At 45.2% G+C, this 15,511-nt stretch overlaps 1 protein-coding gene across 3 annotated transcripts; it reads left to right on the top strand.

Annotated features, from left to right (window-relative positions):
• Positions 1–70: 70 nt before the first annotated feature.
• On the top strand, positions 71–14,872 carry ALG1 (ALG1 chitobiosyldiphosphodolichol beta-mannosyltransferase). Of its 3 annotated transcripts, none has more exons than XM_071761362.1 (13): positions 71–447; positions 5,166–5,243; positions 5,797–5,900; positions 6,445–6,593; positions 7,232–7,321; positions 8,559–8,675; positions 9,825–9,946; positions 10,727–10,765; positions 11,660–11,719; positions 12,424–12,534; positions 13,390–13,504; positions 14,244–14,319; positions 14,652–14,872. In XM_071761362.1, the coding sequence occupies exons 1-13, from the start codon at positions 204–206 to the stop codon at positions 14,784–14,786; spliced, it is 1,440 nt and encodes a 479-aa protein (XP_071617463.1). In that variant the 5' UTR covers positions 71–203; the 3' UTR covers positions 14,787–14,872. The 3 variants fall into 3 exon arrangements, with proteins under 3 accessions (XP_071617463.1, XP_071617464.1, XP_071617467.1); XM_071761366.1 differs by lacking the exon at positions 71–447 and adding an exon at positions 4,773–4,994; XM_071761363.1 differs by lacking the exon at positions 10,727–10,765.
• Positions 14,873–15,511: the final 639 nt, after the last annotated feature.

Here is a 15,511-nt window from a genome sequence, read left to right as displayed (position 1 = left end):
CTGGCGGCCCGGAGCGGTCACTCGGAGCCGTCGCCGCCGCCCAGGCCCTGCCGGAGGGAACCCGTGTGAGGGGAGAGGGGGAAAGAAATGCCCGGAAAGTAGCTTGTTTCGGTAAAAAGCCGGGGTCTGCCTGGGTAGGGTGATGTAAAGGAGTCCCAGGGCAGTTGTCACCTTGTGGTGGATCCACTCGCTGTTCGTGAGAGATGAAGACAGCGAAGAGCAGCGAGGAAACGCGGCGGGGTGCTGGCTGCAGCGTGAGGGCATCGGCAGCAGAGAGAGAGAGGACATCATCTGCACCCCCTGGTCAGACCACACCGGGGGTATTGCGTTCCGTTTTGGTCCCTGCTAAACAAAAAGGATGGGGACAAGCTGGAGAGGGTCCAGAGAAGGGCCACAAGGATGATCAGAGGTCTGGAGCACCTGCCAAACGAGGAGAGGCTGAGAGAAGTGAGTCTGTGCAGCCTTGAGAAGGCTCAGGGGAGGCCTTACTGTGATGTTCCAGGGGAACTACAAAGAAAATGGAGACTCCTGATTTCCAAGGAATCCCATGGACAAAACAAGGGGCAATGGGCACAAGTTGCTCCTGGTAAGATTCCCCTTGGACATAAGAGGAAAAATTTTCCCCATGAGGACAGTCAGACCTTGGAATGGTCTCCCAGAGAAGTGGTGGATTCCCCCACTTTGGAAAGTTTTAAGTCTCAGCTCAATGGGGTGCTGGGACATCTCAGATACCCAGTGATATCAGAAAGGTTGGAGCAGATGATCTTTGAGGTCCCTTCCAACCTGACTTCTATGAGTCCTCACAGTCTGACCTTTCCTCATCACTGTCTCTCACAGCAGGAGCTATGTCTCTCATTCAACATAAATAACTATTCACCATCCTCATTTGGAGGATTAGGATTTTTTCCATTTTCCAGAAGGAAAAAATAGCTAATTTGTCTAATAATTACTAATTTGAATTTGCCAGTGGCAAACTCTATATTCTGGCCCTTCTCTTCCTGATTCATTTATTTCCCTTATTCCTCTTCCATGTTCACATCTGGAAAACTGGATGGAAGTAAGAAGGTTTTTCTATAACATATACCTGTACCTCTCTGAAAACATGTCTAATCCAACACAAATCAGTCAGGAGAAATTCTCATTTGGAAGTTGTATAAAAATTTCCTTTTCTTTTTACCTTCACCCTTTCCTTAGGGATTTCTTGGGTGCAGCAAGTGAGGTTAAAAGGCAGCGACTGAAAGACAGAGTTTTGAGTGGTAGAGGATGAGATGGGTGGAGAAAGGGGCATTTTTAAAAAGGGTGTTTTCCCTTCAGAAAGGAAGGTGGAGGCTGGAAAGCTTGGCAGAACAATTCCATGCTGTGGCTATGTCTGGCACTACCTGTGGTCCTAGCATGAAAGGGAGAGTAGCTCCCATCAGGTGAGGTCCAGCAGGTGCACAGTTCATGTCACAGCAAGTTCTAAACAGAGTAAAATTAATTGGAATCAGCTTGAGGCTGGGGAGTCCTACCTTTGAAACTGTCCTTTCATTTTCAGCACAGTGAAGCATCAAAACAGGCTGTGGGCTTCAGGGCTAGGCTACCTTCAGGACCATTTCAGGCTACAAACTGAGCTCATTCTGCCAGTGACTCCTTTCATCTCCACTGTGGCAGGGGTTGCACTTTAGAAACTGGGCCATGAGGAGAACAAACACAAGATTCAGGTTACCTTGCTGTCAAAAATGGCAATATTTTGTCATATGACAGTAGAGCACAGCTTTGGTAGCCTGAACCCTTTGAAGTCATGTTCATGTCACATGTTCATTTTGCATTTTCAGTGCTAATGAGGAAAAAAACCCTGTAACTCAATTTTTAAAAGGCTTTCACTACATTTATTATGTGGCAACAAGAGTGGCAGCAGGTTTTTATGAGGTTGGCTTGAGTCATTTGAATTGGTGGCTTCTGGGATTAGTGATGACCCACTGGTCAGAAGGGTTGAGGCTTCTGTGCCTCTGTTTAGTGCTCTGGCAGCAATCTGTTCAGGGAAGGAAGCTTTGTGATGGATCCCAAGTGCCTCCAGGCTTGTGTAGTGTGTGTGTCTGTCAGGGAGAACGAGTTTGGTGATGTTCACAAACCAGACATGACTCAAAAGATGTCTAACACTGGGATTTTTTTCAGTGCTCTGTGGTGTAACCCTATGAAAAATATAGTGGTAAGTGGGTAGTCTGTTTGGCAGGGACCTTGAGAAATTAATAGGTGTGACAAGGGAAGTAAAAACTGAAGACTTGGGACAACAATCTGCTAACCCAGTGCTGCTCCTGACAGCAAATACTGGTGCTGGGCTCCAGATTTTTGGCTCACTGAGCTGAACTAGGTCATTTCTAGATTAAACTGCAAGCAGCATTTCCAAACTTTCTGAAATGTCCCAGGAAGAGAAGAAGGTAAAAAGCCCTTTGAAAAATATAATTGTTATTCAATAAATAGGAGAAAGAGTACAAGCAGAAATAAGTTCTCCCACAAAGTGCATTTCTCATAAATGCATGTGTGTCCCTGTTCTCAGAGCTTTAGACTGCACCAAATTTATCCTTCTCCAAGTGCTCTGAAGACTTGCTAGGCCAAAACAATATTTATTGCATACCTGATACACTCAGGTCACTGTATCTGCAGAGATAATAGATTTGTGAGTAATTTTAAGTAGTTTGATAAGCTGCCAGAAAATAGGGAGATAAGGAATTGATGTTGTGCCCAAATAGTCTGCAGGAATCTGTCACTTGTTCTGTTACAGGACATGAGACTTGCACTCTATTCAAGGAAGTAAATATGCAAAGCAATTTGTATTTCTCATTGATGTGATACACAAGTTGCTATGAGCTGGGTCAGAATGAAATGAGAACTTCCCAAAAGAAGTTTTCCTTCAGTTTGGTGGGGATGTGTGTGTTTAGGAGGCTGAGGACACAGGACAGGGCCTCAAAGAGACACTGACTGCTTTCCCACTTAGAAAAATGTTTTCTTGACAGAATCTTTGAGCAATATATTCCAGGCTTTTTATTATCTCGATGAACAAGTCTGCCCACACTTGTAATTAGTAATAAGCTTTAAGAGAGAACAATGGTTTCATTGTTACCACATACTTGCCCTTAGGCAATATGGAAAATTACAACAGAGATACATCACCTAATGTCTGTTTTTGTCATAATCAGAATATCATTCCAATGGGGTGGCCACAAGGGTCTGCAGAATTTTTTTAAAAATGCATTTTTAAAAATGCTTGAACATTGCTCTAGCTGAATGATTTTTCTGCTGTAAGGTTCAGTTGCTTCCAGGGGGCCTTGGCAAGATAATGTGGCAAATGTTTTTGTCATGAGGCTTCTATTTGCTCTTGGCATTTGCATTTCCACCAGCAAACAGGGATCAGCACCAGAAAAAAGCTGCAAATTGTTTATTATAGGCATGTATTAGAGCCCAGTGGAGCACAGATTTTGGAAGTATTAAGTACAAATTCGAGAAATATTACAGAAATAGGGTCTTAATTCAGATTTGGTGAAGTTGAACATCTTTAGAATTCAGTAGAATACAGCTAAAGAAAAATCTTGGCTCAGGTACCAGTTATTTTCTACCATTTAAATATCCAGGGTCATTCAGTGCAAGGGAATGTGTCACTTTTTCAGTCAGAGGAGAAAACTCCTTCACCAAACTTTCAGTGCTGAGACAGTAACCCACATAGCTAGCTCTCACCAAGTCACAAAGCTCTGTAATTTACACACATTTGGTTAGTTTACTCCACATAGCAAATGTTTATTCGTGGTTATTCTACACCAAGTGATCACTGAATTTCTCCCTTCAATTTAAAAGTAAGTGTAGAATTTATGGCACACTTGATGGGTAGGATTCTTCACTTGGACGTGGGCAGCCTAAGCACTAAGGTGTGGTTTTTGTGTTATAATAAGCAGGGATTAATTGCATAGAGCAATTTTAGCAATTTTGCCCCTTTTTCAGCCAAGCACATGCTTCCTTATCCACCTGATGCTTCTTTTGACAGCAGGATGATTGTTTCACAAAGCCCCTGTCACTTTTTATGATTCTCCTGCCCTTACTCAATGAATATTCCATCTCCTCAGGGACATCACTGTGACAGTGCAGGAGCAGGAAGGTGTTTGTGTCCTTGTAGTCAGCCCTGGTGAGGCCACAGCTTGAGTTTTGTGTTCAGCTTTGGGTACCACAGTACAAGAAAGACATCGAGGTCTTGGATCATGTCTGGAGAAGAGCTGTGAGGTTGGTGAGGGGGTTGGAGGTGATGTGGTAGGAGGAGTGACTGAGGGAAGTGGGGTTATTCAGACTGGAGAAGAGAAAGCTCAGGGGAGATCTTGTTGCTTTCTACAGCTCCCTGAGGGGAGGTTGTGGAGAGGCTGGAGTTGGTCTCTTCTCCCAAGTAACTAGCGGTAGGATGAGAGGAAACGGGTTTAAGTTGTGCCACGAAAGGTTTAAGCTGGGTATATAGGAAAAAATTCTTGACTGGAAGAGCAATGAGGCATTGGGATGGGCTGCCCAGGGAGGCAGTGGAGTCACCATCCCTGGAGGTGTCCAAGAAGCGTTTAGATGTGGTGCTTCGGGACGTGGTTTAGCGGGAGTTGGGATTACGCTTGGACTCCATGACCTTGAAGGTCTTTTCCAACCTTTATGCCTCCACGACCCGTCCTCCCAGCCCTCTCGCCGCTCTGCCCACCCGCCCCGTCCCCACTCGCGGCACCGCCGGGCCCGGGTCCCCTCACAGCGCTGCCACCAGGGGGCGGCCTCCGCCTCCCCTTCCCGCCGCTGCCGGCACAAGATGGCGACGGGCGGGCTGCTGCTGGCGGCCGCGCTGGTGCTGGCGGCTCTGCTGCTGTGGCGGCGGCGGGCGGGAGGTGCGGGTCGGGTGTGCGTGGCCGTGCTGGGCGATCTGGGCCGCAGCCCGCGGATGCAGTACCACGCACTCTCGCTGGCCAGGCACGGACGCGGCGTCTCGCTGCTGGGCTATCTCCGTGAGTGAGGGAGGCAGGGAGGGAGGGAGGGAGGGAGGGCGGGCGGCTCTTCATCCCCCTCACGCCCCTTCCCCGCGGGGTATCCCTTGAGGCGGGGGTCCCTCCTCTGACTGATTTTCCCCTCCTCTGACTTATTTCTCCCTCCTCTGACTGATTTCCCCCGTCTGGCAGAGACGAGGCCGCACGGAGATGTCCTGCGGAGCGAGAAGATCCGGCTGGTGCCCGTGGCCGACCTGCGAGGGCTGCGAGGTTGGTGCGGGACGGCGGCAGCGGCTTCGGGTCGGGGCTGTCAGGGAGGAGTCTGCGGGTAGGGGTGGCTGTGTTGGGGAGGAGCAGCAGGAAAGGGGAAGGGAGATTTACGTGGAGAAAAACAGAAGGCGAAGGGGGCAGTGCCTCGCCTTCGGGTAGGTGTGTGCCGGTTCAGCCCCGGTGCCTCCCCGCTCCGCACCTCCCCGGTGCCTCCCTACCTGTCGTTCCCACTCGTGTCCGCCGTGCTGGAGCACGGAGATGCATTTTGCAGAGTTCCAAACGGGGAAACCTTTTTTTATTTTCCTTTTCCTCCTACCCACACACCCACCCTCCCCTCCCCTTCACCTTGTTTGTACCCCGACTGCTTTCTCTACAAACCGGGAGTTTGTAGGGGCTGCGGGATGTTTGTCAGAAGCCAGGTCCTGATTTTTACAGAGTACTATTATTTTAAAGCTCTCTCTGCAGAGGTGGCTGGTTCTGTTGTGGTTTGCACGTTTCTGGAGAGCTGCAATGTTCTTGCCAAGTTTTCTGTCTGTTATGTTTTTTTTTATAGTTGGTCCGAAGCTTTTCCAGTATGTTGTAAAAGTCATTGTGCAGGCAGTACAGTTACTGTACACACTGCTGAAAATAGATCAGCCATCCTATATTCTTCTTCAGGTATGTTTTGTGTTGGGACTAATAGCAATGAAAATGACTAGTGCTGCATTACAGGCTGGTTTTAGCAGTCTTAGATGTTGTTCTAATTAGTTGAGAGCTAAAGTCACTGGTGCCAACCTACATCAAACTATTTATTTGGCTCTGAACTCTAATTTTTCTGTTGGCAACTCAGGTTTGTTCTTTCTGTTAATTTTTTTAGCTTTTGAATTACATTAGCATAGATAGCAGTAAAGAATAAATCTCAACAGAAATGTTTCTGTGTTATTGGAGGGGAATTTTCATCCTGATCCAATGCTAAGAGTTGAAGTGTCTTCAGTGGAGAAACCCTAACCCTAAGTGTCAGTTCCATAGCTGGGGGATGCAAAATTGCCACAGTTCATGAAAATCAATATAATTTCAATAGTTTGAGGGTGGTTTTTTGTTTTGTTTTTTTTGGGGGGGGGTTTTGGGGTTTTGGTTTGGTTTGGTTTTTTTGTTAATTGCTTAGTGTTTGTCACTTGATCACAGTCTTATGGTATTTTTATTTCTTTTATTTATTCAACAGAACCCTCCAGGCTTACCTGGTATAGCAGTTGCCTGGGTCGTGTGCCTTTTCTGGAGAAGCAAACTGATAATTGATTGGCACAACTATGGATACACAATAATGAGCCTGACTCACGGGAAAAATCACCCACTGGTACAAATTACAAAATGGTTTGTACAGCAATTTTTTCTCCTGTCTATAAATTCTGTACCTTTGTCCAATTCAGAAGAATGGAAAACAGTGGAGAAAATGCAGTTTAGCAGAGGGCTGTTTCTGAGAAAGATTTCTGGATTTTGCTGTGAGAAGCTGCTTTCTCTTTCAGAGAGCACCTTTGTTAAGCACACAGAAAGGCAATGGATGAAGGAGCCAAAAGGCAATGGATGAGGGAGCCAAAAGGCAATGGATGAGGGAGCCAAAAGGCAATGGATGAAGGAGCCAGGCTGCTTGTATCTGCCTGGGAAAACTGCCATTGTTATTGGAATGACTTCCATGTACTGGGATTTCTCTTTCTCTCATGCCTTATGCTCCAGCTCACCTTTGAAGGTCTCTTTCTTGCTGGATCTCATTGTTTAGATGAGGAGAAAAGCTCTAAAGGCTTTCCAGTGAGCTGCCTTTCAGGATAAGGGAATCTTGCTGTATCCCTTCTCATAAACTGTCATAAGGAGTTAAGCAATAACTGGTAATTAAATTTCAGTTACTGGGGGTTGGGTTTCTTGTGGTTTTGTTTGGCTTTTAATTAGCATGAGCACTGACTGGCTGATGTGATTGCCTGCCTGTGGTTTCTAACTTAAGGTTTTATTTTTGCCAGGTATGAAAAGCTTTTTGGGCGTTTGTCTGACTTTAACTTGTGTGTCACTAATGCAATGAAAGAAGATTTATGGGTGAATTGCAACATCAAGTAAGTCACACACCTCTAGCAAATGAATATCTACCTATGCCAAATAAAATGAGAGAACATGATGATTCTGGATCCAGAGGAATTCTGAAAAAAGCAACTTCCCTGAGCCCATCTGTCTCACTAAAACGTGTTAGCTCAGAGCTACTGGAGTGTGGGAAATCAAGAATCTGAATTAAGCTTCAGAATTAATACCTCATGGACTAGAAGATGGCAGTCCAGGTGTCAGGAAGGTTTGTTTCCTGTAGAATTGGAATGAGGCAGACACCACCTCTTGGCAATTAGTCTGCTCTTGTGAATGCAGTGAGAAAAAATTAGAGAGGAGAAAAAAGTTGAGGCCAGGCAAGACATATACTCAGTGGCAATGTGTCTGACTTTCTTCATCAGCAGTGCTCTTCTGTAGTGCAGAGTAAACATGGCATCACAGTTAGGTGGATTGTTTTAAAAGCAAGATATAATAAACAAAAACCATGGTCTTATTAGCTACAGACATTGCTTATTGCACTTTCCCACAATGGAACATCCTGGGAAAAGCCAAGAGCTGATAGGATACAGAATCCCTGTGTTCAGAGCAGGTGTCCTCTAAATTCCTTGCTGTCTTTTCTGGTGATGAGCCTTGCCTCAGCTTTTTTTTTCTGGGAGGAGGCCTTTGCCTTGCCACTATCTCTGGTCTGCCTTGATTTGTATCATTGGGCCCTCCTTTTTCATTAGCTCTCAGGTCTCTGAGACCTGGGACAGTCTGCTCTGCAAAATTTTCTTTTGCAATCAGAGAGCTTTAAGATAAAAGTTGCTCAGGGGTGGTTATGAATTAAGGTGAAAATCATCACAGTGCTGCCTGCAGTGTTCATCATTGCATTACACCCTTTGATTATGCACACAAGCAAAGGGTTGTTTGCCCCTCAAGGATTAGTGTGTCCACCTTGCTGGATTCCAGGAAACTCAGAAAGTTGCACGAGTCAAAAAATTAATTATTTAGCTGTGTTGGTTTCATAGAATGTCAGGTTGGAAGGGACTTCAAGGATCATTGAGCCAACCCTTTAATATCATTATTTATATGAAATGTCTCAGCACCCCATCAGCCTGAGACTTAAAACTTTCCAAAGCTGGGGAATCCACCACTTCCCTTGGAAGACCATTCCAATCTTTGACTCTCCTTTTAGATGGCACTGTTGCAGCCTCTTACATTATACATTTTGTTACATCTGTGTTTGATTTAACTTCTGAACTGGTTTCATTTCAGGGCAGTAACACTGTATGACAAGCCAGCTTCTTATTTTAAGGAAACACCTTTAGAACTTCAGCATCAGTTGTACATGAAACTTGCCAAAGACTATGAGCCTTTCAAACCTCAGCATGTGTAAGTAACACAAGCATCTACACTCCTGCAGCTGTTGACAGCAAGTAATTGCACTGAGTTACCAGAAATTCTTTTGCATCTGGTCTCAAGTGGTCTCTGTATCCTCTGAGCTAGCAGCTGCTGCTCTGCAAATTCATCTAATTGGCACTAGGAGAGGTCAGAATGTGGGAGATCACTGAACTGTGATAACACAATTCTTGGGGTGTGAAATAATCAAAGCATTTCACTTCTAGAGAAGTTGGCATTAAGTAGAGGGGATCTGTAGTAGCATCTCTGTGGTGGAACCTGGCAGTTGTGTAATTCCCACTGAACCAGATGGCTGTGGTTGGCTGCTTCATTAACACAGCCCCTCCTTGCCCTGATGAGCTTTCAAGATCTTGGTCTAAGTGTTCAGCATTTCTCTCTGGCTATGTGCAGGATAACTCCTGTAGTAACAGGGAGTTGTTTTACCAAACTGATGCTTGAAAAAGAAGTGGAACCCATAGTGTTTGTAATCCCAGACTGGTTTGGGTTGGAAGGGACCTTAAAGTTCATCCAGTCCCAACCCTGCCATGGGCAGGGACACCTCCCACCAGCCCAGGGTGCTCCAAGCCCCACCCAACCTGGGCTGAGACACTGCCAGGGATGGGGCAGCCACAGTTTCAACCTGTCCCAGGGGCTCATACCAGACAATTTCTTCCTCAGATCTCATCTCAGTCTCTGCTCTTTCAGTTAAAACTGTCCTCCCTGTTCCCATCCCTCCAGGCCCTTGTCCCAAGTCCCTCCCCAGCTTTCCTGGAGCCCCTTCAGGCACTGGAAGGTGCTCTAAGGGCTCCCCCAGCAACCTGGACTCTCAGCCTGGCTCCAGAACAGAGAAGCTCTTGGGAAATTCCCACTGTAGAATCACAGGTTCTGAATCTGCTATGTTTGCAACAGAGATGAAAAAAGGCTTTTTTCAATTTGTTAGGGAAAACACTGTGTCAGAAGGTGGAATTGAGCCTGTAGGAACAGTGTCAGCAGGCATAAGAAAGAGGAGAAACATCTCTTATGATCAAATTTCTCTGCAGCTCGGAAATAAAGTGTTTGGAAGTTTGGTTAAGCATAATATTTCCTCCTGTGACTGTTGGCTGGGTTTGTGTCATCCATACTCAGAAAGTTCTGTTTCCATAGTGCAGAGCCTGGCAGTTGGGATGGTGAGAGATCTGCCTTTACAGAAAAGGATGGAAAAAATGGACTTGTGATAAAATCCCCAGGACGACCAGCTCTTCTCATCAGCAGCACAAGCTGGACAGGTTTGGAAACAAATACTTTTATTTTTAACCTTTAACCACTGTTGAAAAAAGGATAAATCTAGGGCTGTTTGTGCTTCCTCACATTTGTCATGCTACAGAGGCATGTTTATATCATCACTGGTGAAATTACATTTTTTCCTTCATTTGGATGGAAAAATTTGAAGCCAAATTGTGTATGATCTACCTCTGTGGATAAAAACAAATTATTTTTTTAAGTTCTATGTTAATTAGAGAGCTACAATCTAGAGGCTTGGCTTCAAGAACAATTAAAAGAGATTTTCTACTTCTTTTTTTAACTTTCATTCTAGCCATACTGTCTTGCATGGGGATGTAAAGTGAACTAAGGAACTAAAATGTTTATTTCTGTTAATGTATATTACATAACCTTCTCACTTTTTTTTTTTTTTTTAATTCTCTGAGTCAAACAGAGAGTGGAAAGAAATCTGCTGCTAGTAACCAGGGACAGAATTGTCTATACCTTAGAATTTACAGGACAAGTTCTGCACCTCATACTGTCACTTTAGGAACCAGACACAGCTTTGGGATCTGCAGTCTTTGTGGCTTTCTTGTCTGCTGTGTTGCCAGCAGAGGGAGCAGATAGCACTGTGTGTGGTTGTATTTATGAAAATAGTTCCAGCAGATTTAAAAAAAATACATAAAAACATGGTCTGGACATAAACCATGTAGGTGAAGGGGGGGAAATACTGATTGTTGTGCTTTAAAGACAATAATTCATGATGGTGGAAATGTGAATGTCACTAATAAAGCCTTTTCTTGCAGAGGATGAAGATTTTTCAGTCCTTTTAAAAGCTTTGGAAGGTAGGTGTGAACATCTGACCTGTTCAGAGGAGATTGGGTGTTTCCTGGGCAGTTCTGAAGTCTTTTTGTCCAGAAAAAACCCCAACCAATGCTTCCATATTCGAGTGAAAACCAAATCAACTGGATTTGATTATTTAGTGGTTTGAAAGTAGGGGTTGAAGTACAGAAGTGCCACGTCTGTGTTTAATTATAGGGAAAACTATTTCTATGTAGCCTGTAAATTGCAATTTTGTTTTCTAGGCTGGTGATGTTCACTCCAGGGGCATCTGCCAGGAGGGGGGAAGGGAAGGGACTTTGTTTCATCCTGCAGGCTTTTCTACATGGATTCACTGAAGCAGCTGGGAGCCTGTAGTTGAACAAATGCTTCCTGAAGAGTGCATTTTAACCCTGCTCTCATCAATAGCTGTGTGGGTTTGTTCAGTGTAACCTTGCTGAGTTACTGCTGGTTTAGAATCCCAGAGGGTCAGGTTGGAAGGGACCTCAAGGCTCACCTGCTCCAGCCCTTCTGATATCACTGGGTAGCTGAGATGTCCCAAGCTGAGACTTAAAACTTTCCAAAGTGGGGGAATCCACCACTTCCCTGGGAGACCATTCCAAAGTCTGACTGTCCTCATGGGGAAAATTCCTCCTCTTGTGTCCAAGGGGAATCTCTCCAGGAGCAACTTGTGCCCATTGCCCCTTGTCTTGTCCATGGGATTCCTTGGAAATCAGGAGTCTCCATTTTCTTTGCAGCCTCCTTTAAGCACTGGAACATTTTAGGAGGTGCAAGCTTGTGAAGAAAGTGGGAAGCTGAACAATTTGACTGTTCTTGACCAGGTGTCTGTCTGTTTCTTGATTTTACCTTTTTTCTTGAATTTTTTGTTTTACCTTCTTTGTTGAATTTCCCTTTTCCAGATTATGAGCACTGGATCAACAAGGGAGCCAAGCTTCCATCTGTAGTGTGTGTGATAACAGGTGAGAGTTTATTTGCACTGCAGCTCTGCAAGTGCTCGTGCAAAGACTTCAATCTCACTTTTTCTGTGCTGACTCTCCTGTTGGTGGTGAAGAGAGGGGCTGTTGGCCTCATGCCTGCTTCTAAGAGCTGGGATTTTTAGCTGGGCTGTTAGAGCCATGTAACCCTGGCACATCTTTAAGGAGGCACAGCTATGCATTGCTCAACATTCCAAAGAATTTAAGCTGAACATTGAGATCCTGCAGCAAAAGAAACTTAAAATCTGATATTTGGAGCATTAAGCAGAAAGGTTTTTGTTTAGTAATGGAAAAAAAAAACCTTCTCATCAAAGGAGGTTTTGCCCAAAAGTTGTGTGGACAGGGACTGCTGCTTGGTCAACATTCTTGCTAAGAGTAGACTGAAACTTGGTGTGATTTTTTTTGTGCTGATGGAATTTGTCAGTAGTTATTTGGTTATCTTGTGGCTGTAGAGAAAATGCAGGTGAGGATGGGGATGTTGGTGGGAGGCTCTGCTGAATGCTCAGCCAGCAAGGAGTCCAGGGCCAGGCTGCTGTTTTGGGGGGAATCAGGCTTTTTGGGGACTGGGAATTTTTATCTGATCCAGCAGGAGTTTGTCAGCTGCAGAGTAAGATGCACAGACCACACTATTTTCAGCATCTGGATAAAAAGGAACATTATGTGGGGTTTTTTTTTTCTGTTTTAAACAGGCAAAGGGCCTCTAAAAGACTACTACAATGGACTGATAAATAAACTGCACTTTAAACACATCCAGATCTGCACACCATGGCTTGAAGCTGAGGATTACCCTCTGTTGCTTGGTAAGTGGTGGATTAGGCTGGAATATGTGTGAAAAACAATGTAGCAAATTTTCAAAGAGCTGACACAGATTTTTCTGGGAAGCTGTTAGAATATGGTAAGGAAATGAAGTTTCCCTGTGTTGCTGTTTTAGCCTGTGCTTTGTACTCTTCATCTCTTCTACCTGTGCTGCCTGGGAATGTTCCAGTGTCCTTTCAGGGTCACTCCAGTAGATAAAATCATGAAGTTTTTTTGCTGAGCAACCAAAAGCAGCTGAAACCCTAAATGAATGTGTCCTTGGAATGGTATTCCCTCTGTGTGTTCACTGGATTAGCATAAAGTGTGAGTAAGCTTAATAAAGCAGTAAAATACCTACTCAGCTTGATCTGTATTCTGCAGGGTGAGAGCATCAGATTTATATGGCTGGAAAACACTGTGGGTTATTTGGTATTTTTTAACTAATGACTATAATGTCTATAAAATCACACTGTAATGTCTCTATTTTGACATAACTTGAACCAGTGCATCCTGCCTGGCTTGTGAGAGGGTTTCCTGTGCATTTATCCATCCCGAGCAGATGAAGAGGCAGAAAGGCTTTTTTAATATACATGAAATTTTAAATTTTTTAAATCCCCTTTAATTTAACACACACTCACCTGGTGTATTTATTCTAAAGCTTGCCTCACTTCAGTTACAAAAACTGCTTTTTTTTTTTTTTTCCCCTGGGTGCTTGAAACTGAGTCAGTCCAAGCAGTCTTGCACACAACTCATTTTTACCCTGCAGACCCCAAAGAAATCCCTCACAGAAAGTTTGCAGCAGGACTGGAAGAAATTCTGTGGGAGGATTGAGCCTCCTGCCTGTTGTGTTTGCTTTCCAGGCTCAGCAGACCTGGGAGTTTGTCTCCATAAATCCTCCAGTGGGCTGGACCTGCCCATGAAGGTGGTGGATATGTTTGGCTGCTGCTTACCTGTCTGTGCCATATATTTTGAGTGGTAAGAGCAGGCACCAGCTGAAGTGGAGCACAGGAAGCAGTGTTCTTATAAATCAAGGGTTTAACAGCTTCTGCATGCACCAAATGAGACTGCAGTATTGTGCAGTAACAACTTTTTTTGAAATAAGATAAATCAGAAATCAAGGTTGGTTTATTTAAGGACAGTTAAAAAAATGAACACAGGTTTTCTACAAAGTTGGGAGCACTTAGTGCAACCAGTTGCCTTAACAAGCTGCTCTGTAAACTTGCTTTCTCTATAATTAATGTAAAAAAAGCATAAAGCTGTCTGTGTCCTGTGGAAGGGGGGGTGTGCATAGTCAAAATTCAGTCCTCTAGGAAAACAGCAGCTTTTATAAATAAACCCACATGCTTTGGGAAGAGTTTTTGGGCTGGATCCTGGGCAGATTTTCCTTGCAGGTGAATTTAAAAGCAGATGATTGCCCTGGGGTTTGATGTTTGTCCATGTGAGTGGCACAAAGGCAGACTGAGGGCTCTTTTGTGCTGTGAGGGCAGATGTAGGAAGTCTGACATGGAAGAGAGGAACAATTTTAAATTTAAACAGTTGAAACCACCACCTTTGTTCCATTCCATGAGTGTGAAGCTCATGTCTAGACACCCAGGGTCATGTCACAGAGATCCTAGCACTGCCTCTTCAGGTGTCACCATGCAACTTTTAAAAATTTAAATGTTCCACAGGCTGCTTTTTGTTTCACTTTTTCTTCTCTGACTCCTGTTCACAGTTTACATGAGCTTGTGAGACACAATGAAAATGGTCTGATATTCAAGGACTCCACTGAACTTGCAGAGCAGCTCAAGGTAAAGGCTTGACTGATTTTTTTTTCCTTTCCCACAAGCTACAACTGCAGAGGTTCTGCCACCTGAGTGAGCTGTCATTTCACACCTATCACCTCTGTATTTTGCACTCTCAGAAGCTGCTGCTTTGCCTGGCCTCACTTCTTTTTGAATATGAACCTGAAACTGGGAAGAATATTTCAAATATTGTCATAGTTCAGTATTTACAGGACCAGACCAAAGAGTCCTCTCTTCCTGCAGCTCTGGAGTTGAGGGTTAACCTTGGGGAGCCTGCAATCAACCAAAAATGTGGTAGGATGGTATTTTCCTATGTTTTTCCTTTTTTTACCTTGCAGATGCTTTTCATGGGATTTCCTACACTGGAAGGGAAACTTCAGAGCTTCAGGAAGAACCTCCGTGCATCCCAGCAGCTGCACTGGGATGAGAGCTGGGACCAGACTGTTCTTCCTTTGCTTGACCAGAATGAATGATGACTTGGGGTCTCAAAAGAGCTCCCACATCCCTGGAGCTGCACAGATCTGATCAGCAGCAAATAAAACCCTTTGAACTGTGTAGAGCTGCAGTTTGTAGCTGCCTCACCTGGGACAAGTGCTTGGAGACTCCTTTTTCATCACTACTTGAGCTTCTCGTGTGAGCAGGAGCAGTGCAGACAGTGCAGCCCAGGCTGCTTTTGTGCCAGCAGTGGAAATCCCGAGGGAAGACAGGATTCCTGCCTGGAGAGCTCAGCCTTGCAGCCTGGGATGCTTTTCCTTCCTCGCCACTCGGGGTGAGCGTTGAGAAAGTGGGAAGGAGGTTTAGTGACTCTGTGAAATGTGCAAATTACACGCGCAAGCTGTGCTGCTGCAAGCATCTTCTGTACGTGGTGGGAGGGGGATATCGGATGCAGAGAGGGTGGAGAACGGTCTGGAAGCAGAAGAGCAAGGGGAGGCAGGTGGGAGGGGAGTGCAGGGAGGGGCAGGGAAAAGCTGCTCCTTGTGGGGCTGTGACACGGAACGGGGGAAAAGGGCTCTGCAGCTCCCAGAGGAAACCGGAGCAGGGGGTGGCCGGGGGGAGGGGGGGCTGTTCTCTACCCAGGGGAAGGAGCGGAGCTGCCGGGCCGCCAGGAAGCGGCGCTGGAATCGGTCCCCAAGCCCCAGGGGTTCGGCCATGCCCCCCCCCAACCCTCCCTCCCTCCCCGTGGCGGGACCGCTCTCTG

The sequence above is a fragment of the Heliangelus exortis genome, chromosome 17 (genome assembly GCF_036169615.1).
Source record: "Heliangelus exortis chromosome 17, bHelExo1.hap1, whole genome shotgun sequence".
In the NCBI taxonomy this organism is placed as follows: domain Eukaryota; kingdom Metazoa; phylum Chordata; class Aves; order Apodiformes; family Trochilidae; genus Heliangelus; species Heliangelus exortis.
This window is presented reverse-complemented; position numbering and strand designations above follow the sequence as displayed.

Bases quoted from the DNA above. Each gene is read 5' to 3' on its own strand.
- ALG1 (XM_071761362.1), top strand. From the start codon at position 204: ATGAAGACAGCGAAGAGCAGCGAGGAAACGCGGCGGGGTGCTGGCTGC. The intron at 5,244-5,796 runs GTTGGTGCGGGA...TTTTTTTTATAG, and splicing joins CGACCTGCGAGGGCTGCGAG to TTGGTCCGAAGCTTTTCCAG. The intron at 9,947-10,726 runs GTTTGGAAACAA...CTTTTCTTGCAG, and splicing joins CAGCAGCACAAGCTGGACAG to AGGATGAAGATTTTTCAGTC.